Source organism: Chrysochloris asiatica, unplaced genomic scaffold (genome assembly GCF_000296735.1).
Source record: "Chrysochloris asiatica unplaced genomic scaffold, ChrAsi1.0 scaffold00135, whole genome shotgun sequence".
Taxonomy (NCBI): domain Eukaryota; kingdom Metazoa; phylum Chordata; class Mammalia; order Afrosoricida; family Chrysochloridae; genus Chrysochloris; species Chrysochloris asiatica.
In genome coordinates, this window is record NW_006408653.1 from 2738283 (window position 1) to 2764467 (window position 26185).

Here is a 26185-nt window from a genome sequence, read left to right on the forward strand (position 1 = left end):
TTGAAATCTTTCAAGAAAGTGAGGCAGCACAGGAGGCACTCACTTATCTATGCCAAGAAGTTTGGAAGACAACTATCTGGCCGACTGATTGGAAGAGATCCATATTTGTGCCCATTCCAAAGAGAGGTGACCTACAGAAATGTGGAAATCATCGGACAATATATTTGATATCCCATGTGAATAAAGTCTTACTAAAGGTAATACAGAAATGCAAGCATACATTGACAGAGAATTTTACTTTGATATCAAAGATATCAAAGACCCCCAGTGAGATAGATTGGCAAATGGCAGCATCAATGGGCTCAAGTGAGGCAACAATTGTGATGTTGGCCCAGGATCGGGCAGTGTTTTGTTCTGTTGTGCCTAGGGTCACTATGAGTCGGTAGTGACTTGATGGCACCTAACAACCATAACAACAACAACAACAATAATGGTTCCACAAAGTCTAAAGTCCATGAGAATTTGACATTCTCTTCTGCATTTCCTCTCTTTTGATCAGGATTCTTCTACAGAATCTTTGAATAAATTATCAGTAATGTTAGCCAGTCACCATTGAATTCATCAGGTTTCATGGCAAAGGAGACAGTTTTTCATGGAGGCAATTAGTCACATATCCTCCTCCTATCCCTGATTTTCCTTCTTCCTCTTCGGCTCCAGGTGAATAGAGATTAATTGATCGGGAACACATTACTTTCAGGCAAGGCAGACCTACTGAGCCATCCTTCACTTTTCTTGCTTCTACGCATGCTCTTCTCTCTCCCATAATGTCCCATCCCAACATGTCTGCATCCCAGTGCGAACTCATCCTTTCTGTCTTCTTTGATGGGTCCAGGCAAATTTACCTGTTTCTTCCCTTATTCTCCTGTTATGTTTTGTTTAAACCCCTTAATCAAAGCATTTACCTTTTATCCTGTTTTTGTTGATTTATATCCCTTTAAATTCTCCACAGTATGCAGCCCAGAGTCTGGCACACAGAAGACACACAATAGCTATTTGTGGAGTGGATAAATGAGCCCAACATTGTAAGCTGGGTGCTGCATGAGTGCTTGGGGCTCTGGATGTGGACGGAGAGCTCACCACAGCCCAGCATCTTAGCAGGTTGCATGTGGTACCTCAGCTGCCTCATTTAGAATCCATGAGTCAGACATTGTATTCCAGACTGTTCTTCACTGTCATTTTAGCCTTTAGCTACTTACTGAAATGAGCTAATTAAAGCTGAATTATTTTAATTGCTAATCATCAGGAAGAAAGTATTTTTTTATGGGAATGGAAGAATGTTTGTATTATCCTACCATTAAAAGAAGCCAGAATGATCTTGTTTCAAAATTATGATAGGTCCATTACTTCCAGAAGTTAAGTGTGGACCATCAGAGCATGAAGAACGGGTTGTGTTGTATGGAGCACAAAATTTGTCCAGATCCTACTTCTATTAGTGTTGCATCACATCGCTCAGGAAAATTTCAGTGGATTTTGGTCCAGATGAGTATGAATAGTGCGGGTGTTTACTGATGCCTGTAAGGAGCCAGATTTTTTGGCTGATTAGTAACTGACCTTTTTGCCCTCACCTTTTACATTCAAAACCTACTGTGGAGGTTTATTTTACCACTAAATTTTTTCAAAGGCAAAAATATTTTTTTAGTTGATACAACAAATTGGCAGAAAACTGGTGTGTCCTTTTCAAAGAGCAGCTGAGGGATAAAATGGTGAATAGCATATTAAGATGATCCACAAATATCAACCAGTTCTGTCACTTAGAAAAAAAAACCCCACACAACTAAAATGCCACTTCACACCTACTAGAATTTCTATGATCAGAAAAACAGAAAATATGTGTTGGCAAGGATGTGGAGAAACTGGAATCCTCATCAACTTCTGGTGAAAATGGAAAGGTGCAGCTTCTGTGGAAAACAGTTTGGCCTTTCCTCTGCAAGTTAATTATAGAATTACCATTTTGCTATTGTGTGAGTTAAGGAGCTCTGGAAGCATAGTGGTTACGAATCGGGCTGCGAACCGCAAGGTCAGTAGTTCGAAACTCCCAGCTGTTCCGTGGGAGAAAGATGAGGCGTTCTGCTGCTGTTTACAGCCTCGGAAACCCTGTCGCTATGAGTCGGGACTCGACGGCACTTAACAACAACAACATTGTTGGTAAGTGCCATCGAGCCAGTTCTGACCCATAGGGACCCTATATAGTGTTTCCAAGTAGCGGCTGGTGAGTTTGAATCCCTAACCTTGTGGCTCAAACCAAACTGACCTTTCGGTTGAAAGATTATCCTACTGAGCCATACAAGGACTCCAGAATTATATGTTCCAGCAATTCCAATCCTAGGTATATATCCAAAGGAAGTGAAAATAGGAACACAAACACAAACCTGTACAGCAGTGTTGCCTGCAGCACTTGTCACAAAAGCCAAAGGGTTGTTGTTTGCGGTGGAGTCGGTTCCGACTCATAGTGAACCTGTACAGGGTTTCTGAGGCTGTAAATCTTTACGGGAGCAGAAAGCCTCATCTTTCTCCCGCGGAACAGCTGGTAGTTTCGAACTGCTGACCTTGCGGCTCGCAGCCCAATTCGTAACCACTACGCTACCAGAGCTCCCTAAGCCAAAGGGTAGAAACAACCAAAATGCCCATCAACAGATGACTGGATCCACATAATGCGAAACATACATACATTTATAAAAAGAAATGTCCTGACACATGCTACAACACAGATGAGCCTTAAAAACATTATGTTGAGTGAAATAACTCATCATAAAGGACAAATGCTGTATGATCCCACTAACATGAATTATCGAGACTAGACCAGTGTGTGGTGATCAGAGCTCACCAGTGGCTATTTATTAGCAGTGGCATCACTAGGATTGGTGTCATCCAGTATAGTTTAATGGTGTCACTCTCCACCCCACATGCACCTCCTCTCATACCAGACCATACATAATTCTTAGTGATGTTTATTATCAAGTTTGTTGTTGTTGTTAAATGCCATCGAGTAGGTTCCAACCCATAGCAACCCTGTATAGGTAAGCTTGAACTGCCGACCTTGCACCTCAAACTGACTTTGTAGTTCAGTGTATTAACCCACAATGCCACACCAGATGCTGTCAATTTGGTTCCAACTCATAGTGACCCTATGCACTACAGAACAAAACACTGTCTTCTGTCATCCTCATAATTGCTGTTGTGTTTGAACCCATTGTTGCTGCCTCTGTGTCAATCTGTCTTGTTGGGGATCTTCCTCTTTGTTGCTGACCCTTTACTTTTTCAAGCATGATGTCCTTCTCCATGGACTGATCCTTCTTGACAACATACCCAAAGTACAAGAGATGAAGTCTCACTATCCTTGCTTATAATAAGCATTCTGGCTACACTTCTTCCAAGATAGATTTGTTTGTTCTTCTGGCAGTCTAAGATACTTTCAACATTCTTCATTAACACCGTAATTCAAATGCATTTATCATTCTATGGTCTTCCTTAGCCATTGTCCAACTTTCATATGAATGTGAGGCAATTGAAAATGACCCATGGCACCTGAGTCCTCAAACTGATATTTTTGCTTTTGTGCAGATTTGCCTAAAGTAATACATTGTTTGCTTTCTTGACTGCTATTTCTATAAGCATTGATTGTGGATCCAAACAAAATGCAGTCTTTGACAATTTCAATCTTTTCCCCATATATCATGATGTTATTTATTGGTCCAATTTTGAGGTTTTTTGTTTTCTTTATTGAGGTAATAAAGAAATAAATAATTTCTTCTCTGGAAATTATTCATCATATTTTCCAACAACCAATTAGAGGTGTTATAACATAAAAAAAACCCAACACACAGTAAAAAAGCACACACACTCAATCACCTCTTGGTACCCCCCAGGTCCTTAGTGGCCCTAATATCTGGACCAACACTGAAAAGGCCTTCAGGAGGAACCAGGTGAGGAAGGGAAGGGCCTCTCAGTGGAACCCATACTGAAGGCGGTAGCCTTTTATTTTAATTGTATTTCATATTCTTTTTGCTTCCAGCAAGCAAGATTGTGTCATCTGCATATCGTAAGTTGTTAATGAGTCTTCCTCCAATTCTGATGCCACATTCTTCTTCATATAATCCAGCTTCTCAGATTATTTGCTCAGCATACAGATTGAATAAATATGGTGAAAGAATAAAACCCTGGTACACACCTTTCCTGATTTTACACCATTTAGTATCCCTTTGTTATGTTCTAATGATTGCTTCTTGGTCGATGTATAACCTTATGAGCACAATGTTATCCATAGTTGTTATGATCCATAGTCGAATGCCTTGCATAGTCAATAAAGCATAGGTAAACATCTTTTTAGAATTCTCTGTTTTCAACCAAGATCAATCTGATGTCAGCAATGGTATCCCTCATTTCATATCCTTTTCTGAATCTGGTTTAAGTCTTTGACAGCTCCCTGTTGATGTACTGATGTACTGTTGCAACCATTTTTGAATTACCTTCAACAAAATTTTACTTGCATGATAGTAATGGTATTGTTCCATGATTTCTGCATTCTGTTGGGTCACCTTTCTTTGGAATGGGCACTAATATGGATATCTTCCAATCAGTTGGCCAGGTAGCTGTCTTCTATATTTCTTGACATAGATGAGTGAACACCTCAAGTGCTGCATCAGTTTGTTGAAGTATTTCAATTGATGTTCTATCAATTCCTGGAGCCTTGTTTTTCACCAATGCCTTCAGAACTGCTTGGACATCTTCCTTCAATACCATTGGTTCTTGATCATACGGTACCTCTTGATATGACTGAACATCAACCAATTCTATTTGATACAGTGACTGTGTATTACTTCCATCTTCTTTTGATGTTTCCAATGTCATGCAATATTGTGCCCATGTTGTTGTTGTTAAGTGTCATTTAGTTCATTTCTATTCATAGCTACTCTGCATAGGATTTCTGAGGAGTGGCTGGTGGGTTTGAAGCACCAGCCTTGTGATTAGCAATCCAGTGTTTATCCTACAGTGCCATACCATTTTGTCCATGTTGTTGTTGTTGTTGTTAAATGTCGTCAAGTTGATTCCGACCCATAGCGACCCTGTACAGGGTTTCTGAGGCTGTAAATCTTTACAGGAACAGAAAGCCTCATCTTTCTCCCGCAGAACGGCTAGTAGTTTCGAACTGCTGATCTTAAAGTTCGCAGCCCGATTTGTAACCACTACACTACCAGAGCTCGAATCTTTCAATATCGTAACCCAAGGCTTGAATTTTTTTCTTCAATTCTTTCAGCTTGATAAATGCTGGGCAAGTTGTTTCTTTTTGGTTTTTTAACTCCAGGTCTTTGCACACTGCATTTTAATACTTGACCTTATTTTCTCGAGCTGCCCTTTGAAAATTTCTTTTCAATTCCTTTATTTAATCATTTCTTTTGGTTACTTTAGCTTCATTTCTGACATCCACTTTGGTCTTTTCTTTCTTTTCTGTGTTTTAAATGACCATTTGTTTGCTTTCTTCCTGTATGATGTTCTTGATGTCATCCCACAACTCTTCTGGTCTTTGTTCATTAGTGTCTAACTCATCAAATCTTGAGGTGCTCTCTAAATTCAGGTGGGGTATGCTCAAGGTCATATTTTGGCTCTAAGGGATTTGTTTTAATTTTCTTTGACTTCAGCCTGAACTTGCATATGAGTAATTGATGATTTGATCCACAGTTGGCCCCTGGCTTTGTTTTGGCTGATGATACTGAATTTTTCCATCGTCTCTACCCACAGATGTAGGCAATTTAATTCCTGTGTATCCCATTTGGAAAGGCCCAGGTGTACAGTTGTCTTTTTTTTCCTTTTTTTTTTTTTTCAGTTGTCTTTTATGTTGTTTAAAAAGGGTATTTACAATGAATAAATGATTTCTTCTGCAAAATTCTATCAAAGGCAACATATAAAGCCAAATGCCCACTTGCTTGTTCAAAATAGCATCTGTTGTGGGTTTTATTTGTTGTGGTAAAAGATATACAATTAAAAAAATGTCATTTTAGGCATTTTAATTACAACTTAGTAACACTTGTTGCACTCACCAAGGTACGCAACCATCATTAATATCTATTCTAAATATTATTCGTCACTCTAAATAGAGACTCAGTACCCCTTATGCAATAACAAAAACACTCAAGAATATTTACCAATTTAAACAGTCAAAGGTCACATTCTGCAAGCCTGCCTCCTGGTTACCAGCACTCAGTTTTTCTCTTTCCATGAGTCTAGAGTCCTCAGCTGTTCTCTTGCTCCATGCCCTCATCTCTGCCTCCATCTCTGGTGTCACTATTTCTATGGATAGGGTCCATTATTCCACTCATGTTCTTCTCCCATGATGGTCCTACGGTCCTCAATGGGCTCTTTTTAGGGAAAGCTTCCCTTTCAGTGTATGATGTCAAAAGGTTTGGGAGGGAACTCTGAATACTGTAATGAGTGTCATTTTTTCCATGTTTAAATATACCTTTGAGTCTATAGCTCTGGTATCCTGGACCGTCTATAGAGATAAGGCACTTCTGTAAAATGGTAGGCCAGTTGAGTAAATAAAGCTTCATTTTCATTTTAAAGACTTCAAACTTATCTCCTAGCTCTGGGGTCTAAGATTTGGAAAATGAAATTATTATATATATTTTTACTTTTCCATACTATTAGTGACTTGATTGTCATAAATCTTTGAACATGTCCATTCAAAAAGATTTGGTACGTATCTCCCACGTACCCAATGCAATGTAAACACACAGTAACTGCCTCACCATGTAATGTGACAAGTGGTAATCACAGTAAATCATTAAAGACCAGGAAAAGTTTACTAGTAACTGGAACTCCTATAGGAAGGGGATTGGGTAATTCAAGGCAAATGCAAGAAAGGAAGAGTCAGGCAGGCGATAGTAATTACATGCCCAGAAACAAAACAATAATCCTGGGAGAGGAAGGGTTGGAAGTAGGTGGAAGGGTAATTGAAGAAGAGGTTAGGAGGACTCTGTATAGCCTACAAAGGAATTTGGATTTTTTTTACTGTAGACAATGATCCATTTCACAGGTTATTCAATTCAGGTGTGATGTGATTAGATTTATGTTTTAGAGATAAGAAAGGACTTCAAAAAGTTTGTGGACAAATGAACTTAGAAGATGATGGAATTCTTCCACAAACTTTTTGAAGCCCCCTTATATCTTCTCAGCATTGTGGAAGAAGTATTAAGAGCGAAGAGAGTTTGTGGACATGGAGGAGCATCTGGAGGTACTAGAAAGGGGGGCACTAATATTTATAAAGCATCTGCAATGGGCCAGGTACAGTGGTAGTCTCTTCACATACATTATCTTATTTAATGTTCACTGCAGGTGTATCAAGTAAGCATTATACTCTCCATTTAAGAGATGAGGCTCAGAGAGGTTAAGTAATTTATGCAGAATCACCCAGTGGAGGTGAGATTTAATTCCAAACCGCAAGGAATGATGAGGGCCAGAATTATGCCAAAGGCATTACTGAAGAGGCATCATCCCTCCCCACAGAAGAGTCCTAATTTAGTTGCACCTCATTTGGAAGCTTCTTCATCCACTTCATCATTCTAATTGCTTTAATATGATAAATTGACCAATTACTAGCAGGTTATTTATAACCATAGTAGAATTAGTTGCTCAGTTCAATCAAGCAACCAGAAAGTAACTGATTTGTAATGACTCGATTTATCAAAGTGTTCAAAGTGGTTGGTGTGCACAGACATAAGTTACAGTCATGTTAGACAAATGTGTGCAGTAGAGTAGGAAGGAAATGGAAACACATTATCTGACTATTTGCAAATGACATCTGAGCCAAAAGAATTCTAACCCAAAGTCACAACTTAGAGTGCTAAAAAATATTCTGGAGAACTTTCGGTTTTGTTTTCCTAATAAGGAAACTGAAGTCCAGGAAGGGTGCATAGGGATTTGCCAATGTCTTCCAACCAGTAAAATAACAGAGCTTAGTGGTTGTTAATGAAATGAACCATTTGCATTGTTCTGATATCAGACCTTAGAGGCTCTCCCGCAGAGGCTAGTTTAGTCTTGTACACATGGTGGTCTCAGGGTTCCAAGCACAAGAGAGGGCAAACCTCCAAGAGACTGCTCTTTGCTATACTGTGTTTTGCTATTTTCCCCTTGACTAAAGCGAGTCACATGTTGTGGTAACCAGCTTCTTTAAACAACAGCAAAACTACCTAACTCTTTTTATTGTGAATTGACTGAAGGTTTACAGAGCAGATCAGTTTTCCATTCAGCGATTCATACACATTTTGTTTCATGTCTTTGGTTGCAATCCTCACAAAGTTACATCACTGATCTCATTTCCTCCCTGTGTTTCAGATTGCCATTCTTCCTTCTTTCTTAACCCTTCCTGCCTTCTGAACTCTATCCTTGGGCAAATGCTGCCCTTTGGGTCTCATAGGGTTGATTATTGTAAGGAGTGTGTACCTCCCCAGTGTTATTGTTCCCCGTATAGACCTGTCTATTGCTTGGCTGAAAACTGAGCCATGAAGGTGAGTTCATTTTCCGACCTGATGAGTGAGTAGGGCCATAGTCTAGACTCTAGAGACTCTTCCAGTTTTTGTCTGAACCAGTAAGCCTGGTCTATTTTGTGATTTTGAGTTATGGTCTACATTTCCCCCCTTCTCCCCCTCTCCCCAACTCTATTCAGGACCTTCTAATATGATCCCTTTCAGAGCAGTTGGTAGTGGTAGCCAGATACCATATAGTTCTGGTCTCAGAGTCATGGAAACCAATGCTCATGTGACCCATTAGTCCATTGGACTGTTTCCTGCTCCTTCCTTTTCCTTCTCTTTTCTTTCCTCTCGACAGGGAGAGATCAATAGTTGCAATTTAAATAGCCACTTATGAGCTTTTAAGACCCTGATGACTATTCAACAAAGTAGGATGAAGAACATTGTCTTTGTGCACTATGTTATGACAACTGACCTAGGTGTCTGTCAAGACTCTGGTCCTTACCACCCAGCCTCAGCAACTCATTCCGTCATACACATAGCCAAGGCCAGAGTCATTAGTTATCTATTGCTGTGTTACTAATTAATCCTAAATTTGTTGTTGTTAAGGGCCATCTAGTTGTTCGGATTCCTAGGATCCTGTATAGTGTTTCTGATGCCGTAAATCTTTGTGGGAGAAGAAAGCCTCATCATTCTCCCTTGGAGCAACTGGTAGACTCCATCTTCCAACCTAGTGGTTCGCAGTCCAGTGCTTATCCTACAGAGCTATCATGCTTCCCAATCTCAAGTTTGTTGTTGTTAAGTGCTGTCAACTTGGTTCTGACTCATAGCCATCCTGTGTAGGGTTTCTAAGGAGTGGCTGGTGACCTTGAACCGCCGACCTTAAGGTTCAAACCAACCTTGTAGTCCAGCGCATTAGCCATCAGTTTAGCAGCTTGAAATAACCTACAATTAATGTGGGGCAGAAATCTAGGAATGGTTTAGCTAGGTCCTCTGCTTCAGTCTTACACAAGGATGCAATGAAGTTGTGGGTAAGGCCTACAGACTCATCCAAAGATTCGACTGGGAAGGATCTGCTTCCAAGTTTGTCACTGACTAACTGCTGGCAAACATTTTGTTCCTCAAGGAACTATTTGATAGAAGGCTTCAGTCCCTCACTGGTTGTTGCCACATGGGCCTCTCTATAAGCATAGCAAAGCTCAGAGTTAGGAGTCCTGGTGGCAATGTGGGATAAGTATTGGGTCAGTGTGGGAGGGGACTTCCTATAACCAACAGCGTGGTTATAGCAAGAAGAATTACAAGAAATATCTATACATATTTGCAAACATATCACCACAGCCTGACTTTTTCTTAGCCTCTTGGTGTCTGAGCATAAATAATTTTCATTCCTTAAATAAGTAGTAAGGACTGCTGGTGTGGCACTGTAGGATGAACACTGGATTGTTAACTACAAGGTCAGAGGTTCAAACCTACCATCTGCTCCTGGGAAACCCTGTACAGGGTTGCTATGAGTCAGAACAGACTCGATAATACTTAGTAACAACAACAACTGGGAACATGTTGGAAATGAAATCAGACAGAGATCATATTCCTATCCTTAAGGGGTTTACAGTTTTCAAGAGATGGATAAAAGGATTAATTCAACAATTACGTCTATAATTATTTGTTTAAAGTTGGGATATGTGATAATAAAGGAAAGTGTATATAAAAGAGGAATATAATTTGGTCTAAATTAGTCAAAGAAACTTTCCTTGAGGCTGTGGCAGTTAACTTGAAGAGGTAAACAGGGAAAAAAAATCAGGGAGGAAGAGGAAAGTTCCAGACAAAGGAAGAGGTATCTTAAAGGGGAACTGGAGAAGTAGTCAACAACTATTGGATAAGCACATATTTACAATCAAATTAAATCCTCTTACGTGATAATGGCATTGCAGGTTATGGCTTTAAAAACAGCTCCCTTAGAGATACATGCTAAAATATTTATGGATGGAATTAGGTGATGTCTGGAATTCAGTTCAAAATAATCCAGTAGTAAGAGTTTGGGGAGGGCAGGAGTGAGTGGGACTATAAATTAAACAAAATTTTACAAATTAGATGGTGGGTACACAGGGCTCACTATATTAGTCTCTCCACTTTTGTATATGTTTGACATTTTTCATAATAAAATGGTTTTAAAAATTATAGGCTGACAATAAACCCTGAAGGCTACGCGTTTGAGAGGTCACAGCGCATTTATCTCCTCCTACTCCAATTCCAGACAGTGGAGGTTAAAATATCTTTTGGGAAAGGGAATGGAACGAGTTTTATGTTCTAGAAAATGTAAAGGTTTCTCAGCTCCAGATCATGTGGCTAACATAAGGTGGGGTATCTGGACAATTTTCCTTGCCTCCTGGCTAAAGTGCTATATTGCATGATTTCTCATGCTCATTTTTCACTCTCTTAGATGGTTCTATTTCATACATGTACATGTAGTGAAGTCTTATAACATGGTTCACCCTAGAGTAAAAACCAGCTGAAGGATTTTGTTTTAATATTAGTTACTGAAATACTGGAAGGCTTCTGTTATTAGACAGCCTATTATCTGGACATTAGTAAAGTAAGTTTATGATTTGAGGAAAGAGAAAAATAGGGCGGGACAGATGGGAAACCGCCCCTACCTTTGAAAATGTCTTGATTGGTTTACTGCAGCAATAATGGATTTCTTGGATTAAATTTTCTTTTCCTTTTACTCATGTTATGCTGACATGGGTCAGACTAAAATTAACAACTGGGAAGATAGATTTTATGAGTCAGGAGTGTGCTTTAGGATTTTGGGGGAGGCAGGAGGAATGGGAGCTGGGGTTAATGAGACAATGTTTTATGTTTACAAATTTTAGGTGATTTGAAGGAACTATCTTTTGTGGTTCTGATTTAAGCATTTCTTGAAAATACTTTAGTCATCAAATTGAATTTCTCCCCAATATCTAATAGATGAAGATTTCACTAGAGTTAGATATATGCAAATTACATTTCTTTTCTCAAGCCAAGGTTAAATAAAAGAGAAAATTAGGAAAGATTGCTTACAGCAGCAAGGATTTTCAGGGCTTGAAGATGAATTTGGTTATTTCAAAACCAAGATGACTCTCCTGTCAGTGCAAAGCAGGAAAAGAATAAAGTGATGGAGAAAGTAGACCTGGGCAGAAACATGTTTTCACACAGAATTTATGCTGAAAGGGCTTTGTTGTTGTTCCCTGAACCTTGGTAATTACAGACATTTTCCTCTGTTCTGAAAAACATTTGGCAAATAACGAGAGGGGTTCCCCCGCCCCTTTCCTGTGTTCAATATTGGGTTCTGGCCTTGTTGCAGGGAAACACTAATTCCCAACAGTGCTCCCTGGGAGCAAATGGTTTGTTTTCTCTTCACTGAATCCAGCCTGGGGTTGGTTCTCAGCAGCGGTGCCTGGCATGGAAAATCTATTTGGAGCAACTTGTCCCCAGGAGGGAAGAACACAAGTAGACTGTGGGGGGGAGCTGCAGCCACCAGCCATGCCAGTCACACCCGCTGACCAAGACAGGCTTTAACACACAAAGACACAGTCAAAGGCAAACGAGTCCTGCGTGTGTGTCCATACAAACATGTATACCACATGCACAACTATATTCACATACACCACATACACATTGGACACATATTTACCACACTGCTACACACACACCATATACACATCACCACACACTCTACATAGAGGCATACCTAACTGCATGTAGCGTACACATGCGTACATACCATATAAATCATGTACACCACACAACCACACATACACACATTAGTCACATGTACCATGCCACATACATATGCCACATACACCCCACCTGCACCACGCACACTACATACACCATGCACACATCTAACAACACATCAAACTACAGACACATCCCTATCACAAATACTCTATGTAATAATCATATACCCACATATCCATCACACGTGCACTCACAAACTACACACATGAAACTTTGCATGCACACACACACACACACACACACACACACACACGCCATGGCACCCAGCTCGGTTGCTCTCCCACTTAGCAAGAAGGGGCTCCAGTCTCCGCCAAAGGTGGGGCAGGTGGACTCAGGAAAGGCCTGCGGAGCAGTAATTACTATGGGGTGCGAGCGCCTGAGGCTGCCGTTTCTGGCGGGGTTGGAGGATGCTAGGCGGCGTTTGCCCCTAACGTGCTCTAAAGTGGCAGTGCTCAGAGCTAGAGGCAGGCCCTGGGGGGAGTGCGCGCATGTGTGAGCGTGTGCGCGCCTCCGAGGGGTCTCTGTGTCCAGACACTGGGCAGCGTGTACAAGGAAAATGTGAGATGCATGTGTGAGAGGCTGTGTGTGAAAAAGATGCTCAGAGATGCGCATGGACCAGCCCCCTGAGAGGCTCGGGTGGGCGTGTACTCGGCGAGCACAGCCTTCCGTGGAGTGTGTGCCAGTCCACGAGACGACCTCGCTCAGAGGGAAGTGTGTGTGGGAAGTGTGCGTATAAGCTGATGTACGTGTGAATACCAAGTCGCCGAGACGGGTGTATATTCCTAACGGCCCTCCAGCGCGGTCTGTCTCTGAGGAATGTGTGAGGAGTGTGTGGGAGAGACTCGCTGTGACGGGAGGGGACGACTGCGCTCCTCTGCACGGTGTGTGTAAAGAAGAAACCGCCTGGCCAAGGGACGCGTGGCGTCTGCCGGGGCGCCTGGCGCGCGCGTGTGCGCGTGCGTGTGCGCGAGGGGGCGCGGCGCGCGGCGCGGCGGAGGAAAAGAGGGAGGGGAGGTGGCGGCAGGCCCAGCCCCCGGTCGCAGCTCCCGGGGCGGCTCCTCAGCTAGCCTGGGACCATCGCGCTCCCGGCCCGCGCCGCGCCCTCCGCGTCTGCAGCCGGTTCGGCTTCCTGCCCACCCAAACGCCGCTTCTCCCGGGCTACGGGTCTCGGCTCCGCACAGAGGGAGAGGAAATGAGTGCGGCGGCAGCGCCGGCGCCCGAGCGGGGTTGGAAGAGCGAGAAAGTGGACGAGGCTCAGGCCCTGGCGCGGAGTTGTGCAGCCCGCAGACCCGACTTCCAGCCGTGCGACGGGCTCTCCATCTGTGCCACGCATAGCCATGGCAAGTGCTTCAAGCTGCACTGGTGCTGTCACCTAGGATGGTGTCACTGTAAGTCGAGCGGCGTCTCCCTGCCTTGCGCCGTGGTCCCGGGGACGCCTCGGGACTGTCCGGGGTCGCGGCTGGGACTCCGCGGGGCGGGTCTGCGGCAGACTGGGGCCGTCTGGTCTCCGCGCGAGCGGGACGCCTCGGGTTAGCACTGCCTGGCAACGAGGTGAAATGCCGTGGGGAGTCTAGCTTTAGCCAGTTTTACAAAAGGGAATTTCCCAGTTCCGGTCCCAGGAAACTGGAGTCTTTTTCTCACCCTCCTCCTCCCTTTTTTTTTTTTAATGGAAACGACTACTAGACACGGTGGTGAGGAATGGTAGAAAACCGTGAGTTGTTGACAGCGGACAGGAATCCTTCTTTCAGGACGAATGATTAAAGATGCTCCTTTTCGGTCTCACTTTGTCTTTCTGGGCCACTCTTTAAAAGAGGGAGCCTTTGGAAATCGAATTGTGGCCCGATTATTGTATCCAAATAGAGAAAACGCTGAAGTAAGATGGATTGCTTCCAAAAAGTTAATATGTTTAACAGTTTGGGAGGGTAGTTACCTTAAACACTTAGTTGCAGCGTTTCGAGCCAATAAGAGTTTAAGGGACTTTTAAAATTACAAAATAAAGAAAAGACAAACTTAGTTTTTTAAACCAATTTGTAAAAGTCACAACTACATGGTCTAGGTCTTTTCACTGTGTTCCTACTGCCTGTGGTTTTTAAGTGGATTAAACATAAATACCGTTCAATCAGAATTCCACAGTTTGATTAGTTCATAGTATTTGGCCTGCTATAAACCTGATGAATCATTTCTTTTAGAAATAAATATACTGTAAACTTAGTTTCCACATAATCTTATAATAGAAATTTGATATGCTTACTGAGGACACAAATCTTTGAAGTGATCTTAAGTTTAAAATAATTTTTTTTTCTTAGTTGGTTAGAAAAAAATGGCTCCCAGCCAGAGATGCAGTGCATAAAATCTTTATTTATAGTAATTGAACATAATTGGATATTTTAATTGAATTTATGAATGAAAAGTTGAGAATTTTTACATTTTCTTTAAAAATTTAAGGCACATGGAACAGTATTGATTTTTTTTGTGTGCGTGCATGGCTATTATCTGCTGACGGGTCGTTTTCTTCTTATTCCTCTTTATTCCTCTTGCTCTCAGATCCGATCCCAATTAGGAAACGTTGCTTAAGTGGGGGACAGGGACCAAGTTGAAAGTAGCAACTGTAGAAAACCTGGGTTGCTGAAATACACCAGATAAATCTGATGAGAATTATTTCCTGAGGAAGTATAGAATCCTAGCATAAATGTGAGGTGCCTTAAAAATGATCTAGTTCAGTGTCTGCCTTATTTTAGCAGTATCCACACTAAGTACACTAGTACTGATAAGAACTTGAGTCTTCTCAGGCAACTTTATCCATTATTAGATTGCTATGACTCTTAAAATACTGTTCCTTATATGGAACTGAAATTGACTACTTTCCAATTTTGTTTTACTAGACCTACTTCAGCCTTATATCATATAGAACATTCAAATCCATTTTGAGATCATGGTTGTATCAACATTTCAGATATACATGAGAGCTTTTTGTGGATATGGATGATCTTCTCTCTGTATCACCAGCCACTGTCATAATATCTGGCCCAAAATAGGTGTGAAATTCGTGTGTGTTGAATGATTGGATGAAGATAATAACCTTTATCTTCCTCCCCAGGCCTCATTTTATCATGTTCAACAATCGTTATTTCCTTCTACCTTTCCTTTTATGAAATAGTATCAAGACTCCCCAGCATCCTTGTCCTTCTGTTTTAAACATGTGCCAATTTGGTTATGATCCTCTGAAGTCTGCAGTTCCTGGAAAAGGTACACAGTATTTCAGTTGTGGTTTGATCAACTGAGAGTCTAACAGAATCTCTGCCTCCAATGTTTGAGATACTACTTTTGCTGCAGCTCGTATTGCATTAGTTTCTGATACCCATATCACATCATACTGATATTGCTGCAGTTAGATTTTAGTAAATTTGTTGTCAACTAAAACCATTCAACTATTTTTTTTTTTAACATACGAAGCAACTAAGCCACAACTTTCCCACCTCACAGTTCTGTATATCTAAACATCTATAGAACTATGTATGGTGGCTTGGTGGCATAGGGTTAAGTGCTCAACTGCTAACCAAAGATTGGTGGTTCAAACTCACTCCAATGGCTCCATGGAAAAACCACCTGGCTGTCTGCTCATGTAAAGCTTATAGCCAAGAAATCCCTGTGGAGCAGTTCTCTGTAACATTGAAGTGTGGCTATCAGTCAGAATTGACTCAGTGGTACCTTGGAACATCATCCATCCATCCATCCATTGGACATAGGTACTAAGCACGAAGATTTTTTTTTCTTCTCTGTTTTGTCTTATGTCATTAGAATTAACCCATTTTTTTCTGGTTTATAATATTTTTAGATTCTGGCATATATATATATATATATGTATTAGTTATTCCCCCTAGGTGCATGTGAGCCACATAGTGGATGCTAACAGTACTGTAGTAACCTTCTACATCATCATGCCATTGATAAAAATGGTTCAACAGAAGGCCATCAAGTCCTGAAGTTTGCTGGTAACACTGCCTTTTAGAGGATAGCAATTTGTCATTGAGCACTTGTTATTTTTGGTTGTTCAAACAATTATTTTAGCTACCTAACTGCACTATTGTTGTTGTTGTTGTTGTTAAGTGCCGTCGAGTCGGTTCCGACCCATAGCGACCCTGTACAGGGTTTCCGAGGGTGTAAATCTTTACGGGAGTAGAAAGCCTCATCTTTCTCCCGCGGAGCGACTGGTAGTTTCGAACCGCCGACCTTAAGGTTCGCAGCCCGATTCGTAACCACTACGCTACCAGAGCCCATCTTTTTAGTTGTCGTTGTTGTTACGTGTTATCAAGTGTGTTCTGACTCTTAGCAACCCTATATAAGATTTCCAAGGAGTGGATGGTGATTTTAAACCACCAACCTTGTGGTTAACAGTCCAGTGCTTATCCTACAGTATCATACCAGGAATACATCTTATATTTATCTTGTCCATGTGGGTTTAATGAAAACCTGGTCAAATATCTTGTTGAAATTCTACTGACACTTTCTGCTATTTTTTGATCTGTGATCTGTGTACACATACACTCTCTCTCAAAAAAAATCTGAATTTAGTAAAGGATCAACATCAAGTACACTGGACTGCTGTTGGCAGTTTTTTTCCTTTTTTTAAAAAAATATCAGACTGTGTTTATTTTCTTTTTCTAGTCTTTGACAACCCTCCAAGTCTTTATACTTCCTCCACTGGCAGCAATTCAGTGATCCCATGCACAAGCTTGAATTCATTTAGAGCAGCAAGGTACTCTGTTAGTTTCCTCACCAATGAAAACCATCACTTATTTATTTACATTTTTGGCCCAAATTTTTCTTGAAAAGAGGAGTGTAGTATACTTGAGATGTTCTGCATGTTTCTTGCATTCATGAAGATTACACCACCAATCCTAAATAGAATTCCTTCAGTTTGGTTGAATATGTACTAAGCAGCTTCTTTCTGTGAGTCATTGTTCTGGAAAGTAGGAATACAGCTCTGAATACTGCCCTGTGAGCATAGCCTCAGGGACGATCCATGCCATATTTATTTTTGTATTCATTTAAAATCACAAGTGATATGGGTGAGAAAACTATCAACTTGCTCACCAAATCTGAAAAGGTTAAAATAGGGGCTTTTTACCTTGATGCTTAAAAGAGGTAAATTCAGAACAAAGTAAGGAAGTTCAGGTTCATACGGTTGATTGTAAACTATGGCATTTATAACTTTATGAAATAGAAAAGGCTGAAAAATATCTATGTTCATAAAAGACATATAAAGTATGCATGCATTCATAGGTGCAGTCCTAAAGAGAATTCATATATTTGGGAATGTCAGGTTTTTATTTTTCCCACTCAACAATTTTTAAATGCCTGGAATTCAGTGACTTTGATTATATTCTTTATGTATTCAACTATTATAACTGTTTTTCAAATTATCCCACTATTCAGTGCTCCCTAAGTAAAAGCTACCCCTTCCTTCTCCCTTTCATTTTCAATTGTTGTTGTTGTTAAGTGCCAGGACTGCATAATAATTTTGCTTTTTATATATTTGTTTGCTTGGTTTTTTTTGGTATATATCTATTTATTTCATGTAAGTGAAATCATATCGTATTTTGTCCTTTTGTAACTGCCTTTTGGCGCTGTTGCACGGGCACTTGACCAAAAGGTCGGTTTGAACCTTAAAGTTGGTGGTTCAAACTCACCAGCCCCTCCTTGGAAACCCTATCCAGGGGCACTATGATTTAGAATTGACTCAATGGCACTTAAGAACAACAACAACAACAACAAATGTTTTCATTACAGTCCTGGTGTGGCATTACTTTAGATGTTAAGCACAGGACTTCTAACCACAAAATCAGAAGTTAAAACCCACCTGTCACTCATCAGAAACCCCATTCAGGGTCATGATGAGTTGGAAACGATTTGATGGCATTTCACAGCAACAACATTTTCATGGTTCATCTGTGTTGTGGCATGTGTCAAGACTTTCTCTTTGTTTGTTGTTGTTGTTACGTGCTGTCAAGTCAGCTCTGACTCATAGCAACACTGTATAGGGTTTTTGAGGAGCAGCTATTGAGTTTGAACCACTGATCTTGTGGTTCAAACTGACCTTGTGGTCCAGTGCTTATCCTACAGTACCACATCAGGACTCTTTCTGGCTGAGTAATATTCCATTGCATGTACATGGATGTTCAGTTGAGTCCGTTGTGACTCATAGTGATATGGCATAGGGTTTCTGAGACGGTTGGTGGGAGCAGAAAATTTCATTTTCTCCCGTATTTCCTGTGTACATAGCACTGTTTTATCCATTCATCTGTTGATGGACATTATATTTGTTTTCACAGCTCGTGGCATTTTTATTTATTTTTTTTGTAATGCTTTATTGTGAATTTTGTGATAGTTTACATGGAAGGACATCAGCTTCACATTGATCCCGTCGTATGTCTTTTCCTTGCCATGGTTACAATCCCTTCCACGAATCATCGATCAACCAGAGGGTATACCCTGCAAGCCTGCTCCCCTGTCATCTGCACACCGCCCCTCTCTCTCTCCAGGTCCAAAGTCTCCAGCCGCTCCATCTCATGTTATCACCTCTGCCTCCATCCCTGACATCACTGTTTCTCTGGGTAAAATTCCGTTCTCTGCTCTTCTCCTTCGATGGTCCCAGGGACCTCCGTTCCTAGACTGTAAGGTTAATCACTCCCTCCCTTTGCTCCAAAATGTCCACCTTTACATTTCCAGCCCTTACAGTCAGTCCTGATAACAGTTATTTGCTGTTGTATCGCAAGGGACCTATCTGCATCTCCTTTTATCAGCCCTGACTAGGCAGAATGGATACCACTCAGTGCCGATTGGATCTAGGTTCCCTCTTGAAAAATTTTTAACCGGTCATTTTTTGCCTCCGTGGCGCCCCCCCCCCCACACACACACATTCTGGGTAGCCAATGTCCAAGTTGCCCATCCCTGTCCTCTCCATGTGTGGAGGAGGTGGCAATGATCCCCGCTGTGAAGATTTGTTCACTCTTTTGAGTTATTGCTTCGATAGGTGTGTGTCAAGTTCATCAAATTATGTCAGATTATTCTTTTTTTCCCTCTTCTTTCTTCTTCTGTTTGAGCTCTGATCATGCAGCTGTTGAAGTCATGACGAATTTGTAAGGATGAAGTCAGGGAGGGAAATTGTAATAAGTTCTGTCCCTGTACCACAAGGGAATCTTATCTAGTCAGACTTCCCTAAAGAAATGATATTTAATCTGACTCCATTAGGGATTGAGTCAGCAAAGGAGAGGGAAAGATAGTAGAGAGGGAAGAACATTCCAGGCAGAGGAATGACAATGACCAGAGTACCTGAGGAAGGTAGGAGTAGGGAAAGTTTAAGGAGTGGAGATGGGGATGTGGCTGGAGTGGAGAGATTGAGGAATTACATGACAGGCATTCTGACCAGAACAGACAGGGCCAGAGCAGTGATAAACTGTTGAAAGGAAAAAAGTGGAGTAGTACAAATAGTTAATCTATAATACAAAAAATTGATTCAAATTTATCCAGAAGTGCCTGGAAGGGAGGCGTGGACATCTGCTTCCATAATGTCACAGCCCTGAAAACCCTACAGAGCACAGTTTCCTCTGTGACTCTTGGGAGTGAGAGCTGACTCAAGCAACAGGAGAGAGATAATGGCAGCTTAAGCCAGGCTGTTAGAAGTGGATTTGGAGAAAAGTGGATGGATTTGAGAGATATGTAGTTGTTGTTGTTGTTAAGCGCTGTTGAGTTGGTTCCAACCCATAGCAACCCTGTATAGGATTTTCAAGGAGCAGCTGGTGAGCTTGAACCGCTGACCTTGCGATATTCACCCACAGCGCCACACCAGGACTCCAGAGGTAAATAGGAATGAAATATGTAGGCCTAATTAGACTTGGAGTGGGAGGAAGAAGGTTTATTAACAACAACAAATACTGGAAAAGGACTAGGTTTGGGAGGAAGATCATGAATTCCATTTTGTATCTTTGTCAGCATGTGGTATGTCAGTATGCAGTGGACCTAGAACTCCTCAGAAGAGATTTCTGGGCTAGAGGTAAGGTGGTTGTCATCTACTTATGTATTTGTTTAAACCAAAGTCAGGATGGGCCATGAGATCCCCAGGAAAGAGAGTATAGCATAAGAAAAGAAGAAAGTCTCCAGGCTTTGCTTTATTTAGAACAACAACATTTAGAATCTGGAATCTGCATATAGGAGGAAGGGTAGGCAGAGGAATCTTATAAGAGCTCCTTGGGGAAGAAAAATCTGTGTATGGTATTATAGAAGGTAAGGGAAATGAGTGTTTCAAGAAAGAAGATGAAAAAAGTTTTTAGCAGGTTAATTCTTAGATATTAGTGAAATACGTAAGTAGTGATTTCTTAAATTACTGCAGAGGAGGGTGAAAGATGTGTCTTGTAGCAATGACGTTGGGAATAAATTTACTGTGTTGTTAAGTGCCGTTAAGTCAGTTCCAACCCATAGTGACCCTGTATAGGGTTTCTGAGGAGTGGTTGTTGAGTTTGAACTGCCGACCTTGCAGTTCAGACTGACTTTGCCGTGCAGCGCATTAACCCACAGCGCCACCCCAGGACTGTATTATCAGACAAAACTACTTGAGACAATAAATTCTTCAAGGTAGTGAATGTAGAAAGAGAAGAGTAATGTGTCAAGAGCTGAGAATTGGGATGCAGATGATAGTTAATATTTGTTGAGTGATTACTTTGCACTAGAGTAAGCTTATTTTGCTACTCTTAATAGCCAATTATGTCATCCTGTCCATTTTACAGATGTGGAAAAGGGCTTAGAGAAGTAATTTAACCTTGGGCACGTAGCTAGTTAGGAGTAGAGACTGGATTTGCATCCAGGTCTGATTCTAACTACCTTAGGTACTTAGAGCAATTGAAAATTAATGAATGAAACCAACTGAGCTTAGTTCCATTAAAGTTCAGGATGGGAACGTTTTAAGACAAGTCTAGTAAATGGTACCAACTGCAATAATCCAGTGCAATCCAGGAGAATGAGAACTGTAAACAGCCACTGGATGTGGTAGGAAATGAAATCCAAGTTAAGGGTTAAGAGACAGAAAGTGATTAGAAGGAGACGGGAGTGGGTGTACCTGCAGAACTCCGAGTTGGTTTAATAAAGTCACATAATAGATGAGCTCGGTTTTCTGCAGAAGACAATTTAAAAGATGTCTATCTCTTTCAGGTTGAAAGCAGAAGAGTGGGACTCAGTGATATAGTCTAATAGATGATATTAGCATATCTAAAGAAAGACTGTCACAGCAGAAGGTAGATGGGCAGCATGGAACTACAGAAAAATGGGTGTTGGAGAGACTGAATTTGAAAATGTATTTTCAGGTCTTCAAGAAGGTAGTGTAGGCGTTAATGTCTGGTCCCTGTGATTGGCTCGACTTTCTTAGCAAACTTTTTGGTTATAATTTAGTTCTGGTGTGGTGCTATAGAATAAGCGCTTGACTGCAGGGTGGGTTTGAACTGTAGGCTTGGTGGTTCAAACTCACTAGCTGGTCCTCAGAAACCCTATGCAGGATCACTATGGGTTGGAACCGACTCAGTGGCACTTGACAACAACAACATTTATCCGGAATTGACTGTATAGCAGTGGGGTTTGGTTTGTGTTGATAAGATTTCCGATAAGGAAAGAAGGAACTAATTAGATATCAGGACCTTAGGGCAAATAAATTTTTCACTGTTAGTAAACTACTATTGTGCCTTGTGTTTTCCTGTTTGTTCTGGTTCCCTGCTTCTAAACAACTCTGGGGAAACTCACAAGACCAAGTTCTGACTTCCTCCTGGGTAATGTCTGCTGGTTTTCCTAAGGGTTATCTTAGTTATAGCAATAAAAGTAGCTACAGGAAATTTATTTGGAGAGTTTGAAGTGATTTTTTGGGTGGAGGATTCAACTGAAACTTTTTTTCTGAGAATGAGGGTCCTAACCATATCTAGTGATTGAAGAAAGAGGATATAGATGTTAAGAGGACAGCACTCATTCCTTAAAGCCCTTCCAGAGATAGAGAAAGCTGATGTTTGCCCATTCAGCTACTACTTCAATCCTAGACATGACATCAACTTCAACAATAACAAATGCATATAATGCTTTTATGCAGGCACAGTTTTGCCCCCCCCCATTTATCAGCTCTTTTAAGCCTCACAGCTGCTTCACAGGTAGGTTCTGTTATTTTCCTCACTTTTCAGATTAGGAAACTTGCTGAAGGCCACACATAGTAGCTCTGACTACATATAGTATGTGTACATCAGAATCTTTCAAACCAACTAGCAGCCAGGGCTGTGGGTTTCTTGGTTCCACTCAGGGTGCAGTGAGGATGATTTCAGGTGTCTCACATTCTTTTTGGAGCAAGCAGAAATTAAATAAGTTAAATGAGATTGGCTTCTGATTTTAAGTGAAGGACAGTTATATGCATAGTGTCCTTTTCAGAGCGGTTGTGAAATCTGTAAAACTGCTTTTAAAAGACATTTAGCCCAACAAAGAAGAAAGAAAGACAAGCGATACCCACTTCCCTGCATACATACAGTATTGCCACTTGGTCACATGGCCACCATAAGGAGGAAATTGGAGGCTCCATAGTAAGACCATGATATGTGTCAGACCCTGGTGAGCAGGGCTGTAGGATAAGCACTAGACTGCTAACTGCAGGTTAGTGGTTCAAACCCACCAGCTGCTCCTTAGAAACCCTGTATGAATTGAGACTGACTTGACAGCAGACAATAAGATGTATCAGTAGTTAGAAAATGAAAAAGTTTTAACAAAATGATAGCTTCTTAATGCTTTACTGGATAAACTCTAACCAGTGTATGCATAAGGAGCTCTGGTTGCGTAGTGGTTACGAATTGGGCTGCAAACTTTAAGGTCAGCAGTTTGAAGCTACCAGCTGTTCCACGGGAAAAAGATGAGATTTTCTGCTCCCGTAAAGATTTATAGCCTCAGAAACCCTGTACAGGGTTGCTATGGATCGGAACTGACTCCGCAGCACATAACCATTATCATCAGTGTATACATGCTATCAACACTCTTTTTGAAATTTAACTTACCACTTTCTATCCCTTGCTGCTTTTGTTGTTGTTGTTGGGTGTCATTGAGTTGATGCTGATTCATAGCGACCCCATGTGTGATAGAGTAGGACTGTCCCAACTTGATGCTACTTAACAACAACAACACCAGTTTCTCTGGAAGCAGATCGCCAAGTCTTTTTCTGTAGAGCTGCTGGGTAGGTTCAAACTGCTGTCCTTTGATTTAGCAGCCAAGTGCTTAACTGCTGCAATACTAAGGTTCCTGCTATGCGTTGAAACCAACTTGATGGCACTTGAACAATAACAACAACAAGAAGTGTACGAGAAAGGAGCCTTAACCTGGGTTAAGTATTGAGCTGCTAACAGAGGTTGGTGGTTCAAACCCACCAGCTGCTCCATGGGGGAATGATGAGGCAGTCTGCTTCCACAATGATTTACAGCCTCGGCACCCTACAAGGCGGCTCGGCTCTGTTGTTCAGGGTAGCTATGAGTTGTAATCGACTCAACAGCAGTGGGTAAGTATCAGGAAATCTTTTCTCTTTTAACTAATAAGCACAGGGACCCTACTTCCCAGCTGATCACCAGGCATTTCTTAGAATGGGACTTAGGTTGAACTTGTATGTAAAAGAAAGCTTATACTTTTGATGAATGAACTAATAAGTATCTTATTTTAAAACATTTAATAATGTCTGATATGAAACTTCACTTGTGTTGTATTCTCAATCCCTAACTGGTGTAAGCTTTTGTTGTTGTTGTTAGACTCTTTGTTACACATACCATTAATTATTACTGGCTTTCAAGCTTGTTGAATTAGGTGTTTGAAATAGGTGTCTTTTGAGGGCCTTTCTATGATAATTCCCAACATTACAAAACCCTGACTTTACCTGCATTGGTTCTCTCATAGAATTTCATTAATTGCAAAAAAGAATATTTTCAAAGAATTCAGTTGCTTTCTTTAAAAATAAGACTGGTTTATACATAGAACATAGAAGGTGGAGTGTAATCCTAGATAGAACAAGCTCTGTGGAGTCTTCTTGAACCATCAGGTTGGTTCAGACTCATAGCAACCCTATTAGACAGAATAGAGTTGCCCCATTGGTTTCCTAAGGCTGTAATCTTTATGGAAGCTGACTGCCACAGATTTCTACCAGAGTGACTGGCAGATTTCAACCAAGCACTTAACCACAGTTCCTACCAAGGTTTCTGAGTCAAACACGCCAGCTTTTGAATCCTGGTTCTTCCACCTGTTGGACAGGTTACTCAACCTCTCTGAGCTTCAGTTTCCTCTTCTGGAAAAACAGTCATAGAAATCATATTCACAGGGTTTGAAGAGGATTTAGGGATGTAGTAAGAGCCAGGTGCTTAGCGCATGTGTTAGGTGTGGATGGCATCATTCCCAACTTCAGTAAAGACAGTGGTAATACTAGACATTATACTCGTCTTGAGGACAGGTTCCTGAGTTGTGCTTTGAGTTTCAGCCTGGCTTTCCCAACTTAGTAGCTATATGGCTTTGAGGAAGTTGCTTAACCTCTCAGTTCTGCATTATTCTCACTTTTAATTTGGGGATAGTAACCGTACCAGCCTCACAGTGTTGTGATTGTCAATGTAGAAGTTAGGAAACTCCAACTTCAAGTGCTTCCCCTTCCCACAAATGTCCTGATTCATCTGGAATTCACTTTGTGATCATACTAATTAATCAAACACTTAAAAACAACAAAGATAATAAAAAGATTTTGAATAAGTTGTTTAGTTTTTGCCTTTTTTTAATTGCCCTTTGTTATGGGTTGAATTGTGGCCTAAAAAACGATTTGTTGACGTCCTAATCTCTGATACCTGTGAATGTGACCTCTGGAAATAGGGTTTTTGAAGATATTATCAGAGGTCATATCAGAGTAACATGGGTCCTCATCTTAACTGTGTGGTGTCCTTATGAAGGAGGAGAAGAGACACAGAGAGACAGGAGAGATAGCAGCTGTAAGACAAGGAACGACTGCGGCTGCCAGAAGCTGGGATCTTTCTCTAGAACCTCTGGAGAGACCATAGACCTGACAACACCTTGAATTCAGATTATTAGACTCCAAAATTGTGAAACAATAAATTTCCATTTTAAAGCATCCACTTCATTATGGCTGCCTTAGGAAACCAATACATCCTCATGGTTGAAAGGTCTGTTTTGCAATAATTATTTTGTGATGATTGTCTATTTTTTACCACAAAAGTCTTATATGAGGGGCTTCCAGAAGTTCATGGAAAAAAAATCCATTGTCTTTTCATTCCATTTTTGCACAAACTTTTAGAAGCCCCCTCATACTGTACTTCCAGCAATGCCCAGTATAGTTCTGGCTGATCAGATATACCAATTAATTGGAGAACTATCATACTCGTATATAATTGGAGTCCAGGTGTGGCGCTGTAGGATAAACATTGGACCATAGGGTTGAACTGCAAAGTCAGCAGTTCAAATTTAATAGCCGCTCCTCGGAAACCCTATACAGGGTCACTATGAGTCAGAACCAACTCGATGGCCCTTAACAACAATAACATCATATTCATATATACCAAACATGGATTACCATGTTTCAAAGAATTAGAATATACACATATACTATGTTAAAATTAGACTGAACATATTTAACTTTGATTATTTAAAAGTTTTGCCAGGATGATTGGTATTCAAATGGAATACTGATTTTGTACACACAAACAACAAAAGTGCTAGTTAATTGAGTAGTCTTGGCTGCTAGAATTTGGGACAAAGCAAACTTAATTATAATCTTTGCAAGTTACTTTAATTGGAAGGATTTTGTTTTTGATTTGATGTTGTCCTTGTTGATTTGTTCTTTAATTTTACGATGTCTAACAGTATTCTCTAAGGAGCTCTGGTAGCGTAGTGGTTAC

The 26185-nt window shown here is 40.9% G+C and overlaps 1 protein-coding gene across 1 annotated transcript in view; it reads left to right on the forward strand.

Moving 5' to 3' along the window:
• The first annotated feature begins 13371 nt into the window (after positions 1-13371).
• LOC102813327 (chromosome unknown open reading frame, human C3orf70) overlaps positions 13372-26185 on the forward strand; it is a 133040-nt gene continuing 120226 nt past the window's right edge. Inside the window, exon 1 of the mRNA XM_006869765.1 lies at positions 13372-13630. Within this exon, the coding sequence (XP_006869827.1) occupies positions 13435-13630 (196 nt within the window). The 5' untranslated portion in view covers positions 13372-13434. The remainder of the gene's footprint in view (positions 13631-26185) is intronic.